This window comes from Colletotrichum orchidophilum (assembly GCF_001831195.1).
Source record: "Colletotrichum orchidophilum strain IMI 309357 chromosome Unknown Scaffold_124.1, whole genome shotgun sequence".
In the NCBI taxonomy this organism is placed as follows: Eukaryota; Fungi; Ascomycota; class Sordariomycetes; order Glomerellales; family Glomerellaceae; genus Colletotrichum; species Colletotrichum orchidophilum.
Window position 1 is genome coordinate 5,633 of NW_019173080.1, and position 20,719 is coordinate 26,351.

The following is a 20,719-nucleotide window of genomic DNA, read 5'->3' on the forward strand; positions in this document are numbered from 1 at the left end:
TTATAAATCCGTTTTTTAAATAAAATAAAGCTTTATATAGCGTTATATATTATAATTAATATTTTTAAATCTTAAAAGCCTTAATTATTTAAACATAAATTAAATAATATTAGCGTTTTTAATTTAAAATCTAAATAAAAAATAACTATTTTTAAATTAAAAAGTATAATTTTAACTTATTTAAAACCAACTCGTACGTTTTTTTTACTTATTAAAATAAAAAAAACTATTTTAAAAATAAAAAAAAAGTCGTTTTTAATAATATACGTAATTTATATCCGTATTATCTTTTTGATTTTTTTATTATATAAAGCTTTTAATAAGCTAAAATAACTAATATTAAAAAGCTAAAGCTCGTACGATAAATAAAAAAGTATATAAAAAACGATAATACTATACTTTTTATAATAATTATCGAATTTAATCGATTTATAATTATTATAATTATTAAAGATTAAAAGCCGCTTAATACCCTTTATATAAAACTTTATATATTTTTTAAAATACTTTAGCTAATCTAGGCCGATCTTATTTATAATCTATTTATTTTTATTAAGGTAAATACGCTATTCGGGGGGGAATTAATTATTAATATATTACGAGAGGAGGTAATATTTACTTTTTATAATAACGTATAAAAGCAGCGCCTAGCTATTTATATATATACTTTAAATAATAAAAACCTATTTTTAATTACTAAGCTACTTTATATAAGGCTTTCTATAATAATTAAAAATTATAATAACCTTTATATATAAAAATATTTTTATTAAAAAGCCCGTTTTATTAAAATTATAAATATTATAATTATATATTCCGTATTTCGTAATTATATTTTATATAAAAGTAAACTAGGTTTAGATAATTATAAAATCTTTAATTAATATTTTTTAATAGTCGATTTTATATTAAAAACGCGTTTTTAATTATAATTAACGTCGTATAAAGTTTTTTTATTTATTACGGTTTAATACGTATCGCGTCGCGTTTATTAAAAAAGTAATTAATTATATTTTATACGTCGTTAAGTTGCGATAGAAATCTTTAATTAATTAAATTAATAACTCGTTCGAAAATCACGGTTTCTTTTAAAAAAGTTATTTTTTTTAAATTTATATGAATTTTATATTAAAATAATAAGTTAGTACGTTAATTACGAAGTATTATTTTTAAAATATTATAAATAAAAGCTACTTTTTATATAAATAAATTTAGGTTTTTTTTAATAATTTAAAATATAAAGATAATACGACTTTTATTTAAAAAAAAATTTATAATCGTATATAAAGAAAAATAGCTATTAAAATAAAAGGTATAAAAGGAAAAGAAAGTAAGCGATTCGCTATAATAGGCGACTCGCTATATATGTACGTTAATATAAATATAAAATAAATAGATTTACGTATTGATTACGAAAAGTAAATAAAAAAAATAAAAAAAAAGTCTTTTAAAATTAAAAAAAAGTATAAAAAAAAGGATTCTTTTGATAATTAATAATTAACTTAAACGGTTTTATTAATAGACTATTTAAAAGCGTTATTAATATAATAAACGTCTCTTTTTTAATAAAAGTTTAGAAAATCGGAAATTTTTTATTTTATACGGCGTTAAAAAGTCGTTTCTTTTAATTTTTATAAAAACTTAAAATAGCGCGATTTTTTTTTTTATATAGTATTAAAAAGTCGCCTTTTTTATTTTATAATAGCTTTATTAACTACGATAATAATTAAATTATTAATTAATATTAATTTATATAAATATAGGGTAATTTATTTAATCAACCCGTAGTAACAAAGGGTTAATTACTTTTATATTAATCTCTATATAAAATGGAAAAAAGAGGTTTTAATTGTTAATTAGATCGCCGGTTAAACGCTAATATAAAGACCCTCAAATGGCCCCTGCGCTGGCGCTGACTCGAGGTCGACTTGGGCTTCCAATCCGACATTTTGTGTGATTAGTAGGCACTTAATAACTAATTAGTGCCCGTCTATATTAAGGAGAACACTCCTTTACTCAGTGTTCGCTACTTTACAAAACAAGGGGTCCAACGTTTATTTAAGTAATCCGTGCTACTTCAGACGTTTCTAACTTATTACTAACGTCGCGATGAGTTTCAGTTTAAGTATAGCCCTCCGCAAACCCTATGTGTTCTCTGTTGAAGCATCGGAATTTTTCCCTACATAGAAACGCTACTGCTTCCGCTATCTCTGCTGGTTGGCCCAGCCTTTTCACTGCCGGTGTTGCCTCGATGATAGGTTTTAGAACTTCCACCGCTTCATCTAGCGCTCAAAACTCCATGCGTCGCAGTAGGGCCAGAAGACACAGCGTTGACGGCACAGCCATACTTGAGCGGGCGTTCCTTCACCCAGACCCGTGTGAATTAGCAGACCATGCCCTTAGTTTCTGGAAGAATGGTTTGCAGCGGAGGAACAGCACGAGACCTGATGGAACAAATGTCAACAACGCGCTCACTTCCACGTATGAGGTATGACATATTTTTTCTGTGAAAATAAATGCCCCACGGCCGTTGAGTTTCAGCAGATAATCCCAACGATCGAGCGTTTGTTGTTCGAATGGCAAGTTAATGGCAACCGCGGTGTCGTTGAAGTGAATGTCGATATGACCGTAAACGTGATAAAACCCTAAACTAAATTCCCCAGTCCGTCCACTATGCTAATGTCGGTCTCGATGGCAATGCCGCTAGTGGGAAGAGCAGCTACTGCTTAGGCCGCTTAATTAGTCATGGAGGCCAATGGCTAGTTGATTACGGCGTGGGCTCCTAGACCGTTCAGCTCCCTTGCTATTGAGTCACGAGTTAGACCACACAGCAATGGGTTTACTCATTGGGCAGAAAGTGGCTTGCAATAACCCGAAGTGAACAGAGGAAAAGGTCAAGTTTACATGTATATACTGCGTAATAGTGAGGGCCACGTGAGTAAGCACGTGGCAGACGTCTTCGTGATGATACTAGTCTCTATTTCTTGACAGAATGCTACTGCAACTACCAAAGGACATGGCAACTTTACCCGCGAGACTCTGGTATGCGGCCACCATATTGTACGCTGATGGTAGGGTATTCCAAAAAGGTTTCCTCTTGATAAATTCTGTGTAAGGTAATCGCACTCGTCAAAGTCGAAACGCTCGGCGATGTCTGCTTAGCTGGCTCATGTTGCGATACATACAAGCACTCAGTCTAGATCCTGAATGGTTGAGTTTCCCGGCTCGCGCCAATCATCTGCTGCCGACATAGTATGGGATCCAGACTCGGGAAGTGGGGTGCCATAGAATCCACTGGCTGTTCCGCTCTTCGGGTCTTCCGAGCAAGACAACATGGAGAATGGAGGTGGACCCGTGCTTCTCACATTCTCAACGTAGGGAAAATACGGTAGTATCTATACCGATATTTCTCTAACTAATATCTCCTGAATGCGGTCTAAGATAGCTTCGCCTGAGTCCAAACTTGTAATGGCTTAGTTTTCAGACAAGTGCAACTAGTTTAGAGCTCATGAAATAGGCTCTTCAACTCATGCTTCAAGAGTTGCTGGGCAGGTCTCTCTACTTATTGAACTTTGAACTATATTCATCAAGCTGGGAAGCGTACGCTTCTTTGAGGGTGATATAAATGGCATTCGACTGCTCCAATCGGGGCATGAGGAATTCTTTGTGCCGGATCTTGCAACATAGGAAATCATAAGAATAATGTCTATCATCTAAAGTACTGAACACAATTTTCATATTCTGTCTACCTAGATTGGCAATTCCCCCGATGTGCGCCCTAGCAAATCTATCCTCATTTTAATGCGTTAAACTCAAATGACATGATTCTTGTAGTGACACGCATGGACTCCCAAGATTCATATTTTCTCTTCGCGTTGGCGGGTGTTTTTGCTCCCACAAGAGGGCTTTCCTTGGCTCAACCCAGCACATCAGCCTTATTCATTCCTGTGTACTTTTGGAACTCTTCCTCTGAAATTTCAGCCCAGTTTCTGTCTTGCGTACGTTGATAGAGTGACTTCTTCTTGGGCGCAGTTGCCGACTTGGACTCTTCAGTTTCAAGCCCTATGAGCGGTTTATGACTGTCGGCATTGCTGAGTTGACCAGACATCACGCTTTCTCTCTAAGGAGTGTGACGAGAGCTTTCTGCTTGTTGAAGTGATGGATTGACGAGCAGAACCGTAAGGTTGTGGGTAAGAGGGAGAATGTTGCAATTGTGACTAGGTTCTAAGCAGAGAATAGTCGAGCTTTCGGCGATGAACTGGCCAAAGGCGTGAAAATTGGAGCTTGGTAGTTATTGATCTGATTGATTGAAGAGAAACACCAAAGTAGTATACTCTCTGGAGGCGCGGTATGCTTGCGTTTACACATACCATCCATTGTAGTTGCCCAGGTGCATTCATACCAGACTTGATAGAGCTGATTACCTTACTTACCTTCTGATGAAGATGTTGTCCCATTGTATTACTGCGGCGCAGCGGGCAACAACGCGGTTACGAGGAGGGGGCACAGCTCAGCCACCTTCCTATCTTGGACTCAAAGGTGGATGTGTTGGTCGCTGGCCAATACTTATTGGTTGGGTTCGAGTCCGAACCTCAGAACGAAATGTGTAACAACTACATAGATTTGTCGGGCAACGTGAAGCTGTCGCCAGCTCATTTAGGGTAACGACAACCCCGAAAATAGAGGCAATGCGCTTGCCGGTCCAGCCAGTCGCACTATCCGAGCCATTAAGGAGATCCAATGCGAATGGCTTCATCGCTTTTTTGGCATTGTGTTTTTCATTATCTATAGCAGACTAGGTGACTGAAGCAAGACACTTCAGTGGTGTTGTCACAACAAAATACGATGCTGGAACTCGCGTCGTTCGCTCTCGAGGATCAGTGGACCACCACTGGGACCACTAGCATCCAGACTTAACGTGACCCGTTGCAAGTCTGCAACGACACGCACTGTTTCTCCAATGTTTTGGTAATCGATCTCATGATGTCCGGCTGTTTCGTCGCTCTCCTCCTTCTTAACCTCGCGAATTTCAACGTTGGGGTAGGGCAGTCGCCCTTCGCGCAGCGGAACGATGAGAACGGGAACGTGCAACTCGGATTCTCCAAACTTGGCATCTGACTTGTTTACTCCCAGGCTCTTGAAGTTGCCGCGCTTACGGCCCCCGATGAGCCACATGTCGCCTGGGCCGGTCACATCGAAGCTGAACTCGTAGTCCCTATTGATGCCTTTGCCATCACTGATAGCCGTGTCCCATATGCGGGTCCACCGTAAACGTAAATTGGCAGATAGGAGCTGGTTGACAGCCAATGTTGAACCTGCAATCTGCTCGTCGGGCAGTGGAAGCTGAATGTCAATCGAGTGGAAAACGGGGATGGAGGGAACATCAACAGGAATGAGGATCGATCGACTGGTCGACTGGATTTCCTTGATGGCCAACTTTGGATGTGTTGACTGCCAGGCCAGGAGGAATGCTTGTAGCGCTGTAGAAGCATCTCTATCATCGCCAGGGACTATCCCTAAGCCTCTGAAGATCTTATCTGTCAGCAAAGGCGATACGAAGGCCGTCGAGACCTCGCCGAGAAGGGCAGCTCGTTCCAAGTCGTAAGCCGAAAAGCAAGACCGCACCTCTGCAAGAACTCGGTTGATTAACAGGCCGGAGAATGAGGACAGCGGGGATTTCTGAATAAACTTTGACAGGGAGTTTTCGATGAGGGCAATAATCTCATCCAATACAACGCTATAATGGAGCTTGAGATACAGGATCCGCTGAGTCTTGGGTGTGGTATTGCCTGAAGCTTTGCGCGTAATTTTATAAAGCAAACTGGCAGGCTGCTTTGGGAACACCATGACGGATTTGTTTGGTGGGGCTGCAGAGTGCGCAGCAAAAACATCTGAGTCAATGAGTTGCGTCTCAAACACTCTCAGCGGGCTCAGCGAGGCTGTCGAAACGCTGAAGCGGGAGAACAAGGCATTGTGTTTGAAGACGTCCTGAACGTTGACACCCAAGGCGAGCGCCACAGGGACTGAAAATACGTTAGAGTATGAGTAGGTGCCCGCATTTGTGGTATAAGTCAGTTCGACTCTTGCCGAAATACTTGAAACATCTTGCTCGATGGTGTACGGGAAACGCATTTTGATGGCGGACGACGCGGAGACAGTTTCAAAGCGAAAGAGTCCGGCTTCCATAGGCTTTTCGTATTCAAATGTAGGCCCAAGGAACGTTGCTTCGGTCGAGATGATTCGAAGACCGCCGGTGGACGGTTTTACCGAAAGTTCACAGGATTTGATAGAGTTCCACCCCGTTAGGAGCTCCAGGTCAAGTGAGTTATTTTTGTCCAACTGTATGTCTCTTGCTGCCGTCAGGCGACAGCTCAGACCGCCGGCTGGGCGATAGAGCTCCAAGTCGGGCAGACGGAAGATATGTGCCGTCCTGCTGGGTGTTTGGTTGACGTCTCGCTCCCAGTGCAGGTCTACTTTGTTGCAAATTAAATCTGCCCGGTCAATTCTGTAATGTCCGGCAACGTTTGTCTGCCGTCTGTTAGCTGACTTCCTCGAATTGGGTCGTGGGCATAATGCTCACAGTGCTGGTAAGCCGCAACTTGTTGATCCCTGGCTTAAGAGTGTTCGCCTCAGAAGTATGTAGCCAAACCTCCTTTGTTCCTCCCGATGACGTCCTGGACAAACGAATGGCAGCCTTCTCCAAACTCAGGTCATCTATAAGCAAACTCCTCAACTTGATGGTGAGAGAGAAACAGTCTTTTCCAGTGTGGTAGTCGGGATGTCCGACCACTTCAACTTGGGTAAAAAGATGCCCTAGGGGAACCCTGACTTCGTTGGACAGGGTCTTGGCTACACTCAACACTTCATCGAGGAAACCAACAATGGCGCTTTTCTCGGGGTACTGGACCTCTGAATGGGCTCCAACTGAGGGCTTCTTCTTTTCAAGTCTCTCGTTTTCTGCGGCTGCCGCTTTCGTCAGGAGCTTCAATCCCACACGAACAAACTCATCCTTGCGCTGAAGCTCCTTGAGACATCGAGAGTACATGACAAGCATAGACAGTTCCAACAGGCTCCAGCTGTTTTCTCCAAAAAATGGTGTAGTCATGTAAAAGTATGAAGCGGCCGGGCCATACTCGCCCAGGTGATACTTGAGCACAGCGAGGTCAGCCATGCTAGTCTTCACTGCATGAGTGTGGTTGGCCACGGTATAATGGCGCAAGGCCTTGTCCGTAAGTGTCTCGTACAGGCGATAAAAGTCATCTCGACTGTCGAGAGCGGTATGGAGAAGGCCGTTCTCAATACCAGCCAGACCTATGCAAAACGGTTCTGGGTTGTCTGTCTGCGACTTTTTGTCATCGCCGTCGAGATCGATGTCTTCAAAGTCGTTGCCATCCATTTCCCCCAGTACGGGCGCCGAAGTCCATCCAATATCCCAGCCCCGTTTCTTGCCGCTGCCTTGGAGGACATTCCTAGACAAAGCATACAGCTCTGCACGACGCGCAGCCAATTCTTCTAAACCAGCTTTGAGAAATTGGGCGTTGGGTGTCACTGTGTCATTAGGGTTGGAACCTGTTGCTCCAGGAAATATCCCAGGACTGAGCGGCGGTCTCATACTCGTGTTGGAGTTTGTTCCCACGCGCAGAGACGAGTTTCGAGCAGGGTGTAACATAGTCTTCAGCTCCGGGATTGATGACTTTGGCTCATGACCGTCAGAGGGAGCCAGGGTGGATGGTGGTATGGGCAGCGCTTTGCTCGATGTTTGAGCAAGAATCTGCTGCGCAACGGAAAACGCGAAGGATGCAACAAGATTATCTATAGCCTCTGCCAGGACAGGGTTGAGAATTGGGGAATCTTCCTCGGTAAGCTTGTTCTTCACCGCCGCCAAGACGTCGGCTCTCATGACTTGCGAAACAGCCGGTACAAACTCGAGCGTTCTGCGGCAGATCTCGGCCAACATGGACAGGTTTTCGGCCTCTTCTGTCTGCTTTGGAGGCGGCGCTCGCGGTGCAACACCGTGAAGAACAGACTCCTGTTGCTCCCTAAGCTTTGCTAGGAGGTCTTCCCTGGTCGACCAAGCATTGCCGAGGCGAAGCAACAGCGATATTTGTCTCGCAAAGATGTAGCAGCGGAAGTCAAAGACCGACACGTTGTTGGCGACTATCATTTCGCGGTATGGCTTTTTGGTGGCGCTAATGGGAATGTCGTCGAACTTGTCCGTCTTGGGGGCACCCGTGGCCTGGAGATCAACAAGCTGATCGTCTACCAGAGATTCGTCCTCAGCACCCAGCTCTGCAACGGCAGCCTCAGCTCGCTTCACGAGGTCCTCTGTGTGGCTCAACAAAGAGCCACCGTGCGTCCGGGGATCTCCGGATGTAGCCTGTTCTTGAATGACGGTGTCAAGGCCAACGCTGAGCTCATCGTAGCCGACTAAAGCATCCTCCACAAGACCGACGCTCTCGAAGCCACGCGCTAAACCCTCTTTGAGTATGAAGAAGGTACAGAAATTCCATCCCGGTAGAACCCGCTGAGCGTCCTTCTCCTTGATGTCTTCCTCGTACTGGGATACCCTCATGTCAAAGGATGACAAAATCAATTCCTTGAATTTTCCAATGAGGTAATCCCATGCGTTTTCGGCATCCTGGCGCGACTCGGTATAGCCGGTTGGGGTTGCAGGAACAACTCGAGGCAGCACGTCGTATGGAACGTCGTTGATGCCGATACGAATCTGGGCCACGCGATCCATCGCGCCCTTGCTTGAACTGTTGAAGTCCGACCGAAGCTTCTCCAGTAGTGTCGAAGATCCGGAGCCCCATCTAGATGACCTTGCTTTCTCTGCGGCATCGAGACCTTTTCCGCTGACCCTGGGCTGATTTGCAGCAAAAGTATTGGGTATCACGACGTGGATAATGAGGAACTCAAAGGCATCATGGTTCTCTTGTGTGTTTAACTTGCGCGTAGATTGCGAGGGCGGCGTGTTCTTCTTGATCCATTCTCTGATTTCCGCCCTTGTTTGGGACTTGTACGTATCGCTGTCGTCGCATCGAACGAGTAGGACTTTGAGGTAGGGTGTCCGCCTCAGGCCCGGTATTTGGTGGCGTCGTTCCTTGCCGGGCTGCCGCGCAGCTACAGTTGGCGTATCGGAAATATCTGACGATGTGCTCTTGCCTCCAATTGATTGCGTCTGAAAGCCATCGTCTTTGGCGCCGGCGCTGACTGATCGGCGGAGCGGGGGGGAAACAGTTGGTGAGATTGGGGCAGACGGCTCTCCGCCGGCGGGTGTGAGCTCGACATGAAGGGTATCGATCGAGCGCAAAGGTCCAGCATGCGACTGCCAGTGGAGATTTCGAAGAGGAAGTCGTGGAATGAGGCCCGGGGTGACGAGCTTGTAGACGTCATGGGGATCGAAGTACTCGACTGCAAATAGCATGCTGGGTCAGTTCGGGAGGACTCAATGAGGTAGGAGTATTCGCAGGCCAACAAAACAACAGCGGATGATGAGACGCGCGGAGCTTACCTGTTACTTTGGAGGTTGAAAAAGGCCGCTCCATCTTGAACGGCTCCTCCAATTTGGAGTTTTAAATTACATGGTCCGTCGCGGCTTCATTTGACAAATTGCGGAGGGTGGGTGCCGGTCGAATGCAAGGTGTACAACTCGCTCGGTGAGGTTCTAGTTTCGGTGGAGACGCCGGGCGCGATTCAGCGAGCTCGAGCTGGAATTTGAAAGGGGGTCTGTTGGAACTTGGAAGGCTGGAAACTGGCGAAATGCGCCGGCCAGCGATAGCCGAAACGGCGGGACCCCTGTCGCCCTACTCGTAGCTCAGCCTCCGATGATCCGCCGAGAGCGGTGTGCGGCTCCTTGCTGAATTGATTGGCTCAAGATGACGCTTCTTGCTGCACGCCAATGGAGGGGTTCGGCAGAATCTTTTGGTTTTGCTTCAGAATTGCCCCTCCCCTGCCGCTGATGCAGTGGACGGGAGGTATTTTTACAATAGAGAGTCTTTTATGTATTGACTACCCTTCTCCCACAACAGCATTCCTATTTTACGCTGCATCTCCTCTTTTTCGACGCCATGTCTGGACTCCAAGCTGTCAAGTACACCCGGGGTCGTCTCGAGGTCTTGGACCAGCTGATACTTCCTCACGAATTCCACTATGATGAGGTATCCACCAGCGAGGAGGCTTTCGACTGTATCAAGTCAATGAGAGTTCGTGGTGCCCCAGCCATTGCCATCGTCGCTGCCCTCGCCCATGCTGTCGAGCTGCACAACGGCAGCTGCAGCGCTACTTCAGCCCAAGACACCGTCACTTACATTGACTCGCGTCTGGATTACCTCAAGGAAAGCAGGCCTACTGCTGTCGACTTGACCAACGCCATCAACCAACTAAAAACCCGCATTAGATGCGCGCCGCAAGATGATGCCAACACTGTCATTGCTGCCTACATTGAGGAAGCCGAGAAGATCCTGCAAAAAGACCTCCAGACAAACCTCTCTATTGGCGACCATGGAGCCCGTTGGCTGAAAGAAGTGGCTGGTGCCTCTCCCGAATCCAAAGTATCCGTCCTTACCCACTGCAATACCGGCTCTCTAGCAACATCTGGTCACGGAACCGCACTTGGAATTATCAGAACACTCTGGTCCAACAACCTTCTTAAGCACGCCTACTGCACCGAGACAAGACCCTACAACCAGGGTAGCAGACTGACCGCTTTCGAGCTTGTTTACGAGAACATCCCCAGCACTCTTGTTACCGACTCCATGGCTGCTGCGCTTTTCAAACTGCAAAAAGAGAAGATGAACATTGCCGCCGTCATTGTTGGTGCTGACCGTGTTGTTCGCAACGGTGATACTGCCAACAAGATCGGAACCTACCAACTCGCCGTGTTGGCCAAGTATCACGGCGTCAAGTTCGTCGTCGCTGCTCCCACCACCAGCATCGACCTCGAGACCCAGACTGGCGCGGGCATCAAGATTGAGGAACGCAAGCGAGAAGAGCTCACGCAGATTTCCGGTGCTGTCGTCCAGGCTGATGGGAGTGTCGATGTCACTCGTACAGCGCGCGTGGCGACGGCGGATCAACGCGTCAACGTCTGGAACCCTGCCTTTGACGTTACTCCGCATGACCTGATCGATGCTGTTGTTACGGAGAAGGGTGCTGTAGTCAAGAACGCTGAGGGTCATTTTGATTTCCGTCACATCATGCCCGAGAGATGGGCGCAGGTGGTCGGCCAGTGATAGATGCTCTTTCTTTTCCTGTACGGATGGTAATGATCATTAAAGTAATACCCTGGAGCCCGTTGTATGTGCAAGATTAGACATTGTCTATGAGGGACATGGCGTTACGGCAGCGCGCTGCCGGAAGACCGTCGCGTGACATTAAGCAGAGTCCTTGAGAGCATGTAGGATCAGCTTCTGGTAGCCTCCCACGGATTCCTCAAGTTCGGCGACGGTGATGTTCTCATCGCGGCCATGCGCAACCAGAATAGTGCCTGGTCCATAAAGATAGCGAGTGTGCGACCCTTTGAGGTTAGGAATATCAGTGCCATAATTGGCCACAATGGTCTCAAAGCCTACGTAGTCACTCGTCAGTGATTGTCCAGACTGGTCAGGCTACTTGATTGAGGCGTGGGTATCTCACCGTCGACGTCACAGTTGGCCTCCACGACGCCGTATCCGTGGGTGCAGGTTAATTCGAGGGACTCGGCATCAGTTTCGTCAAGAATCTTCTGAATTCTCTCCTTGACAATGTTGCCACCGTCCTTTTCGGGGCCAATGGCGACTCGGACAGCAATCCTTGCCAGAGCAGAGGCAGGAATGACATTCTGAGCAACGCCGCCGTTGAACTGGCCAACGTTCACAGTGGTGTTGCCCCATTTTTCGGTGCTTCCGAGATCTGTCGTGATGATTCTGGCGAGGGCCTTAATCATGATCTCGTTGGCCGATTTGCCGAGCCACGGGTAGCCAGAGTGCCCAGCGACACCCTTGGCCGAGATGTCGCAGAAGACACCACCCTTGTGACCGCACGCGAGCTTGTTCTCCGTAGGCTCTCCGAAAATGACAGAACCAAATTGCACCGGTGGGTCAGCTTCCTGAAGCGCATCAGAGAAGAAACGCATTCCATCGCCAGTGTCCTCCTCGCCAATAACGAACAAGAGCATGGCATCTTCGGGTTTGACTTTGCCGGCCTCGAATAGGTCCTCGAGAGCAATGATCTGAGCAGCAACACTGGCCTTGGCGTCAACACTTCCTCTTCCACTAATACGAGTGTCGGGTGCGATTGTGTCATCAGATATGCTGTAGGGGATATGAGGCGGCACAACATCGTAGTGCGAGGTCACAACAACGCGAGGGCTGGGCTGACGTTGGTTCGTCTTCCAGGCCAAGACATTAAACCGCGGGGTCTCTTGGGTATCGCCAATGCGCGGTGGCAGGAATTGCAGAGATGAGACATAGCCTCGGCCGGTCAGATAGTCGACCAAGAATTTTCCGGCGGCACTCTCATTGCCCGAGATGGAAGGGATCTCAACGAGAGAGCGATGCAAAGAGATGAGGTCGTCGCGCCAAGCGGGGACAGCGGATAAGGACGAGGAGCCTGAGACTGCGGCCGGGCCGTGAATTGTCGGCGGGGAAGATTCGACGCCGAGGAGTTGCTGGAAGCGCGAGGCGGCGGCAAAGGGGAGCATGAAGCTCACGGCCAGGAATTGAGAGACATGCATGGTGGATGGTGGTGGCGGAGCTTCAAGCTTATGGAAAGGTAGACGGACGATGTTTCTCAAGCATCAATCAAAGGATGTCAATGTCAATTAGTGAGATGGTGCGCCAAATCGCCAATGACCGGCGGCGGGCGTAAGAGTTCCCCGGAGACTTGGCTATGGTGCAACCGCAAACGGAGCGGTGTCGGAAACATTGGCTTCAGCCACGAGCACGGACTGGAAGCAAGGCCCCCTTAGCCACCCCCATGTTCCCACGGGGTCGGGGAGGTGATCCAAGCTTTCCAAGCACGTGCCAGGTCGGTTCCTCAATCCCGTCCGATGAGACCGCGGTGGGGTGATAGCTTCTTCAGTCTCAGCCAGCGTCTCAGACAGACGAGGTGAGGTGGACTTAGAGATGACGATGCTGACAAACTCTTGAATTCTGTAGTATTCACAGTACCAGAGTTTATATGTCAATTGCTCTGCTGCTATCCACTCTCTCTTTTCCTATAATGACGCCTCACTCTCCACCGCAGGCTCATATTAGTGAAGAATATCTTTACTGCTGGCAAACAATGTACCTGATACGACAAGGAGAACAAGTGTGGAAGATTCTTTTTCTAAGTTTTTCTTGTTATCTGTGCAATGAATACTGAAACGACTTGTTTTAAGATCAGGTTAACGTGACTATTCTCCTGTTTGCAAACGGCCAAGTGCCGGCATCTCCTCAACTCCTCTTGACTGACGGACACATTGAGCACAGCTTACTCTCAAGGTCGTTCCAAGCGGCCCGAGGCACTGCAAGTCGGTCACCTGGGAGGCCCGGTCGAGGCCAACAAACAAGACGTCCAATCCGGGACGTCCAAGGTAAGGTAGGTAGGAAAGGTAGCTGGCATTTCTGGGCGACACCGCCAACATGTAACCGAAGAATTCCAGGCCGCAAAAGTGAATTAGGTAAGTCGCCCGTTCTTTCCCCAGGTCTACCTACTGATCTTAGGCAAGGTTCTTGAGCTCCAGTCCACACCTCAAGCGTGCGAAAAGGCAAGTAAAATACGTAGCTAATAAGGTCGATTAATCAAGATGAGGAACCTTAGTCGTGTGTCCATCGGCCGGTGACCCACTTGACCGCTGCTCTTTTCCTCTCTGGGACGCACCTGAATTGTTGCGCTGAATTGGGGGTACCTCCCCCAGGTACCTGGCCCGCTCCGTGTCCCATCTTGCTTGCTCTCGCCTTGCCTCGCCAGCAGTCCAACACTGATTGATGAGTCCTGAGTCCCGACCACAGGTAGCACGCTACCTTTGCAGACAGGGGCCGGTCGTGAATTCAGCAAATCTCCCCATCCATTGCTTTCCATGATCAGTGAGCCGCCAGCCTCAACTTGCGCTCACCAACAGCTTCAATTGCAACGCCGTGACGCTTTCCACCACCTCGCCCACGCGCAGCCGAACCATAGTACCCCAATTCGATCCGATCCTCCCATCCCACCCGTTCTAGATGCAGCTGGCACTCTTTGCGCGCCATTGTGGGCTCCCGAGACGTCGATCCTAAACCTCCTCACGCCTGCCCGGTCCCGACCCACGATACCTAAAGCCGAGTTACTGTGTGTCTTGCTCAAGCCCGCCCGCTTTGCCTGGCTTCGCTTCGGTCGGCTTTGACGTGCCTGGTCATCGCCTTGCGAAGGGATGCAGGCCAACAGAGGAAACGCTGAGGCCCTGGGTCGCAAGGCCAAGGTGCGTCACCAAACTTGCCCTACCCGTCATGCCATGTGCTCCTTTCGCGACCATCCCAATCGCCTTGGATCATGGTCCACCAGATCGAATTTGGTGGCTAATGAAACTGTGACAGCTTGCTCGCTCGTATCAGGAGCTTCTTGAGTAAGTTCCACTATGCCTGCCCATCCGCCCGCTCCCGTGCGTATCCGAAGCTAACATCCATCGCCTTCAGCGAGTTCTCCAACAAAGACCTCAGCTCTGTCGGCAACTACACTCTCGGTCGTCTTATCGGAAAAGGTTCCTTTGGCAAGGTCTACTTGGCTTCTCACAAGCTCACTAATGGCTCCAAAGTAGGTAATGGTCGACGTGCTGGGACCATGATGTTTAGTCTCGACCGGCGATACTGACTTGCTTGGGTACAGGTCGTCCTCAAATCTGCTAACAAGGGCGACTCGAACCTCGCACGCGAAATACACCACCACCGCCAATTTGTTCACCCGCACATTGCCCGACTGTATGAGGTCATAGTTACCGAGAATCTGGTGTGGTTGGTTTTGGAATACTGTTCTGGTAGGCTCGCCATTGCATTGATGACACGGAATTCGCGGTTGACAAAGACTTGGTAGGCGATGAACTCTACAACTACCTCCTCGAACATGGGCCCCTCCCCGTCCACAAGGTCCAAAAGATATTTGCCCAACTCGTTGGCGCTGTCGCACACGTACATCAGCAATCATGTGTTCACCGCGACTTGAAGCTGGAAAACATACTCTTTGACAAACACGAGAACGTCAAGCTGGTGGATTTTGGTTTCACCAGAGAATACGAGGGCAAGTCCAACTACCTGCAGACATTCTGCGGTACAATATGCTACTCGGCGCCCGAAATGCTCAAGGGCGAGAAATATGCCGGAGAAAAAGTCGACGTCTGGAGCCTCGGTGTTATCCTGTATGCCCTTCTATGCGGAGAGCTGCCATTCGACGATGACGACGACAACGTAACACGGACGAAGATACTTAGTGAAGAACCAAAGTACCCCGATCATCTCCCTCCTGTCGCCATTCCGTTAATCAAGTCCCTACTCTCCAAGCGACCGTTACTTCGACCCTCCCTCCCCGACATCCTCACCAATCCTTTCCTCGCCGAACATGCCCCTGCACAGCAAGCAATCCTGAAACTACAAAGGCCGCCACCTTTCTCAACACATCTAGAGAAGGAGACTCTTCAGCGCATGCGGGGTGCGGGTGTCGATATTGACTCTGTCATCGAAAGTGTGCTTGCTCAGCGGTGCGATGCTTTGGGTGGCTGGTGGACGCTGCTTATCGAAAAGGAACAGCGGAAAGTCAAGAGGAGGGAGAGGAAACGTCGGGAAAGGGAGGCTGAAAACAGGAGCTTGCGTCGTCTGTCCGCCGCGTCTAGCAGACTTGAGCGGATTGCGCCCGTGTTGCAAGAGGTCGACGAAGACGGCGGGTTGACAAACCGTTTCATCAGACTTGAAGACGGGCCCGTGACGCCACGGACAAGAGGCCGGTCAGAGAGAAGAAGTGCGCATTACTCCGACTTGGGGGACTTGCCGGGCCTGCCGGAGCACAGCAAGGAAAACGGAAGTCCAGATACAGAGGAACCACCTCCACCAATCGATAAGGATTCGATCCGGTCTGCCAGTACGTCTAGACACCGTCGCCCGGTTCCCCCCCCTAAGGAGGGTGTGATCCGTAGTGCGAGATCTCGGGGTTCGACCCTTCATCTAGTGACCACTTCGGAAGCTTTGGCGGCTAACGGGACGCCAGAGCGACCCCCTGAACAACAGCGCAAAGTTCGCAAGAAGCCCTCACAGGCCATCATTGCACACTGGAAGAATTGGACGCATTGGTTCTTCGAAAACACCCGCAGGGGACGGCACGCGAACAAGAGAGGCAGTCACTCGACACCCAACCTGGTCGATAAAAACGGCAGTGTTGCAGGCAGCAGCAGTAAACACTCCAAGGACACAAGCCCTCGGCCGCAGACAAGCAAGTATCCAACAACGGATGCGGCAATACCTCAGGGAACGGCTGGACTGCCTCGTGGTGTGGTGGCTAATGGCCATGCCAACAAGGCACTGCCAAATCACGGAGGATCTGGCGGCTTCAGCAGTTCAGCTTATGGTGGGGGCTCTGCTCCCTCGCGGGTACCGTCCCGAATTGCAACATCCTACAAGCGACAATCATTGTCGCCATCTCCCATGACCCCGCGTACTACAATGCGGCGTTCATCGGCAGGTTTGAGGGGCCGCAAGTCCACTTCATCATCAGTCTCGTCCATCCGTTCAATGCCCCACCACCACCACTCTCATTCCAAGGCATCGTCAACAAGCTCCAACGGTTCAGTCTCGACTTCCATGTCCAAAAATACACTCCAGCGTGGGCAATCACCTCATCACTCAGTCAAAGTTCTCCCTGCCACTCCGACCGCGATTGCCTTCCCGTCAAATATCCGTTTAGTTCGAGGGCCAGGTCCTCCGGCTCCTCTTGCTCTATTCAATGAGGGCATGCCACCCCCGCCCGTAGCATCGGGAATGCAGGCTCCCGGCTCGCCAAATCCCTTTGCCCTGGGAGGGGGAATTCAATTTGCCAAGCGGAAGCGAAATATCTTCAAGGGCCCGATGCTGACTTTTGGGGGAGGTGGCAATGGTGGCGGCGGCGGCGGAGGAGGAGGTAGCAGCTCACGAAGCACCGGTTCTAACCATTCGCGCAGTGCAAGTGCTTCTGGGATCGGACGACGGTCAGGCGAAGTCACCATACAGGAGGAGGAAGAAGGCGAAGAAGTGGAAGAAGAGATTGAGGAGGTTGACGCGTTTAGCCCTGTCGTCGGGTTGCCAGGCGAGCGCATCGAGGAGCAAATTATTGAAGACAGCGAGACAGAGGCCCTGGCAGAGCAGTCGAACGAGGAGGACGCTGCTGCTCCAGTAACGCCAAAAGCCGCAGCCGCTCCTGTCCTGACATGATCAACCCCAACTACCTTTCTACCGTCATCACCGAGGTTGATGACGTACTTTTCTCAAGATAAAACGTTTACTGCTAGTTTGATCTAACACGCTCAAAGGAATGAGCTCATGCAAAAGCTCTCATAGTGTAGTTTCCTTTCCGTATATTTCCCTTTCGGCGACATGTACTATACTTAGAGGATACCTTGTACTAAACCAAAGGGTGTTGATCTTTTCTTTTCTTTTTGTGCAACTCGATAGGAACTTCAAGTCAACGCTAAGTGTATCTACTTCTATCGTATGATTTCAAAACCGTGCTGGTGCTCGCTCAATGTTCGTGTTATTAGTCACCAATATCCCCAAGCAAATACTCGCAAGTAATGTCGTCACTCGGGGAGAACTCGTTTATCAGGTTTAGGCCTTCTTGGTAGCCTCGATGAGCCCATTCCTCGCAGATATGATGTTGCGCACAGTCGCATCTGTTGCGCATATGGACGCATCGAATGGCCTTAGGTCTGAGTCTCCCATGATGGCAAGCGCAGCTAGGCCAAGGAAGCCGTGGTAAATGTCTGGCGGGCCCCCAGGATATTTCGAGAACCCACCAATGAGATGTTGCGCTTTGCGGATGATGAAGCGGCGCGACGGCTCGACGTCAATGAGGTCGACGTGACCGAGCATCTGAAGACGTCAGTAAACCATGGTCGTCATCAGTTGACAACAAGGTCCACATACCTGTAGTGTGCCTCCCACCCACCAGCAATAGCACGTATCTGCAACCTTGTTACACCTTCCATTGAACCCAACGCAGCGCAGCCTCGGGTCTAATGTCAGCTCGCTCAACGACTCGGGGAGCGCAAAGTTGGCGTGGTCAGTGTCGTCTGAATCGTCCTCCTTGTCGAGGTACTCAAACTGGCGGTAAGCCAAGAACTTTACCAGCAATGATATATCAGGCACGCCTTGCTTGAGGGTCTGGCTGGTGTGTAGAGTTGCACTCTGGTCAGGTGGTCGATCGAGGAGGGCCAGTGCGCTGACAGCACAATACGCGTAGCCAGCTTCAACCTCAAATCAGCTTCTAATATTCAACATCACCTCTGCAGCAAGAGCATACCATGAGACTCGTTATCGTGAGAGCTCTCAGCGAGTCCACCGTCATAGGTTTGTCCCTGGCGAATGTGCCGAACGAGGCCGTCGACGTCAATGTCCTCAACCCAGTCTACGTGGCCCTCCTTGGTGTCGCCCCTCAGAGCCCACCGTATCATGGCGGCAAGAAAGCACAGCCGCATGTCCCTCCCACCTGCAATTCGTCCATCATCTAGAACAAGCTCGCCAAAGCTGCCGTCAGTCCGCTGCAGTCGCTTCAACCACCGCAACGTCGCAACGCGATCCACGCCCGCAAAGGCGTTCTTCGCTTCCTCCACCCCGTCCGCGACAATGGCCAAGATTAGCAGCGCAAAGTACGTTGAGGCCAAATTCGCCGAGCTTACGTTCCTCGTCTTGGACTTTCCCTTTTCAAAATCCCAGTCGGCGTACAAGTCGCTCGGCAGAGCATGGTTGGGAGAGCCGCAAAAGCCGCCGCCGGGGTGGTAGAGGCCTAGAACGAACTTGCGCGCGGCGGCTCGATCAGTCGGGGTAAGAAGATGAGGGTTTTTCTTGGTCGGCTCTGAGGGGGATAGTATGTCGAGGGCGGCGAGGATGAAGAAGCTGAGAGCTATGCGCGTGCTGTCGGACGACGTGTATTGATGTGGGAGGAAGGTCTTGTGGCAGCGTTGCCAGTACTTGATGTGGCGCGGCTTTTCAAGCGGCATCGCCGCGTCGGCTGCCATCTTCGCCGTGAAAGATTCGAAGATCGCAGTCGGGTGGAAGAGTGGTGGGGGTTCGTTGGATGCGGGATGTTGGCTAAGTGAATGAATCCCCAATCCATTTAGAGGACCTTTCATCCCACCTTACCTCCCCGGTCAGGCCAGTACACAACCAGAAAGGGACCCCACTCCCCCCCCAGCAGAGCTGCACCCTCCGCCTGAGCAGGTTTAGCTCAGCGTACCTGTTGTAAAGAGGGACGGCGCTAGCGAGGAGCGGGTTCGCTGAAAGTTCGCTGAACGGCGCTGGAGCCTCGCCCTGCCTCGATGGGACGAATGAGAAGCTCCAGATCGATAAGCCTGGCAGCTGCATGATTACTTAGCTTACCTTAGGTACCTTACCTGACCTTGTTTGCTCTCCGATAACACATGCACCGGATTTCCGTCCATTCTTTTCTTGTCCAACGGGACTTTAACATCAACTGTTCTCCTCTCCTGGCCGGCTTTTCCCAGTTATTTTCCTTCATGATCACAGGACATCGCAAGGAACCGCAATCATGGCGCTCATATCGGCAAAAACTATCATCACCTCCCTGTCACTCTTCCATATTACCCTCGCATTCTTCTTCATGACAAACCCGGTGACCATCGCAGACCAGGCGATGGTGTACGTGCTGGGCGAGTCAATGGGCATGGTATGGCTCCGAAATTTCTCATTATTATTATTATTTTTTCCATCTTTCGGGCGCTAACATCTTCTCTTTAGCCCTATGCGCGAAGCTTCGAAAATAGATCTCCCGCCCTCGCTTTCCTCGCTGCTGTGCTTGCGATACTCGGCATCAGCGACCTCGTCACCCTCAGCATGCCCGAAGAAGTCTGGCTGATCTACCACTGGGGAACACAGGGTAGGGGACACATCCATCCAAAGCCCATCATTTGGAGCAACCTCTCACAGGCAAAACTTAGCACCGACTCGCATGGTCATGTCCTTCGGTTTCGTCGTCTACACCTTCTTCTTCGGCCCTTCGTCACCCCTTTACGGCGGAACCTCGAAAGGCGGCAATCGCTTCGCCCATCCCTCGGTCCAGACGAATAACCCGCGCTATACACCTTCAAGTTGGGGTGGTGACGGCCTCAAGAATCGTGTCTTTTTGACCTTTGCGTTCCTCGAGATGTTGTGCTGGTTCTGGGCTTGGATGACCCTGCGTGAAGAGCAGGAAGAGTTCCAGCGCAAAAACCAACACAAGAGGAGGGGAAGCCAGTCAGGATATAACTAGACAGCATGAGCACTCACGCGTGGTCAGCCGCTCGATGTTACTTGGAAGAAGGGTATTCGCCCAACCACAACCGGGATCGATGAATTTGGGACCGCCCTACCGGAAGGCCCGGGCCGTTGGCGTGGCCTTTCTAGCATTGTGTGGAGTTTTGGGATGGCAAGCGCTACGAAAAGGCATACCCGGCGCAGTAATCATGCGATGTATGACATGACGGTTTTCTATTTTGGGCTCCTGAGCTTTTGGGTGATAGCCTCCAGCTCCAACTTCTCCCAAAAAA

At 49.5% G+C, this 20,719-nt stretch overlaps 7 protein-coding genes across 7 annotated transcripts; 3 read left to right on the forward strand and 4 right to left on the reverse strand.

Moving 5' to 3' along the window:
• Nucleotides 1–3,916: 3,916 nt before the first annotated feature.
• On the reverse strand, nt 3,917–4,108 carry CORC01_11404 (uncharacterized protein; the record flags this gene model as incomplete). Its single annotated transcript, XM_022623028.1, has 1 exon — nt 3,917–4,108. The coding sequence occupies one exon, from the start codon at nt 4,106–4,108 to the stop codon at nt 3,917–3,919; it is 192 nt and encodes a 63-aa protein (XP_022470427.1).
• A 722-nt stretch (nt 4,109–4,830) lies between these two features.
• On the reverse strand, nt 4,831–9,427 carry CORC01_11405 (uncharacterized protein; the record flags this gene model as incomplete). Its single annotated transcript, XM_022623029.1, has 2 exons — nt 4,831–6,528; nt 6,581–9,427. 2 exons carry the CDS (start codon nt 9,425–9,427, stop codon nt 4,831–4,833), a joined length of 4,545 nt encoding a protein of 1,514 aa, XP_022470428.1.
• A 643-nt stretch (nt 9,428–10,070) lies between these two features.
• CORC01_11406 (S-methyl-5-thioribose-1-phosphate isomerase) lies at nt 10,071–11,234 on the forward strand (the record flags this gene model as incomplete). The annotated part of the gene is made up of 1 exon (XM_022623030.1): nt 10,071–11,234. One exon carries the CDS (start codon nt 10,071–10,073, stop codon nt 11,232–11,234), a length of 1,164 nt encoding a protein of 387 aa, XP_022470429.1.
• A 141-nt stretch (nt 11,235–11,375) lies between these two features.
• On the reverse strand, nt 11,376–12,715 carry CORC01_11407 (uncharacterized protein; the record flags this gene model as incomplete). The annotated part of the gene is made up of 2 exons (XM_022623031.1): nt 11,376–11,569; nt 11,638–12,715. 2 exons carry the CDS (start codon nt 12,713–12,715, stop codon nt 11,376–11,378), a joined length of 1,272 nt encoding a protein of 423 aa, XP_022470430.1.
• A 1,659-nt stretch (nt 12,716–14,374) lies between these two features.
• On the forward strand, nt 14,375–17,390 carry CORC01_11408 (uncharacterized protein; the record flags this gene model as incomplete). The annotated part of the gene is made up of 6 exons (XM_022623032.1): nt 14,375–14,422; nt 14,538–14,566; nt 14,637–14,754; nt 14,827–14,974; nt 15,031–16,068; nt 16,156–17,390. 6 exons carry the CDS (start codon nt 14,375–14,377, stop codon nt 17,388–17,390), a joined length of 2,616 nt encoding a protein of 871 aa, XP_022470431.1.
• Nucleotides 17,391–17,783: 393 nt separating this feature from the next.
• On the reverse strand, nt 17,784–19,192 carry CORC01_11409 (prenyltransferase and squalene oxidase; the record flags this gene model as incomplete). The annotated part of the gene is made up of 3 exons (XM_022623033.1): nt 17,784–18,047; nt 18,102–18,421; nt 18,478–19,192. The coding sequence occupies 3 exons, from the start codon at nt 19,190–19,192 to the stop codon at nt 17,784–17,786; spliced, it is 1,299 nt and encodes a 432-aa protein (XP_022470432.1).
• Nucleotides 19,193–19,722: 530 nt separating this feature from the next.
• CORC01_11410 (uncharacterized protein) lies at nt 19,723–20,442 on the forward strand (the record flags this gene model as incomplete). The annotated part of the gene is made up of 3 exons (XM_022623034.1): nt 19,723–19,860; nt 19,932–20,070; nt 20,132–20,442. The coding sequence occupies 3 exons, from the start codon at nt 19,723–19,725 to the stop codon at nt 20,440–20,442; spliced, it is 588 nt and encodes a 195-aa protein (XP_022470433.1).
• Nucleotides 20,443–20,719: the final 277 nt, after the last annotated feature.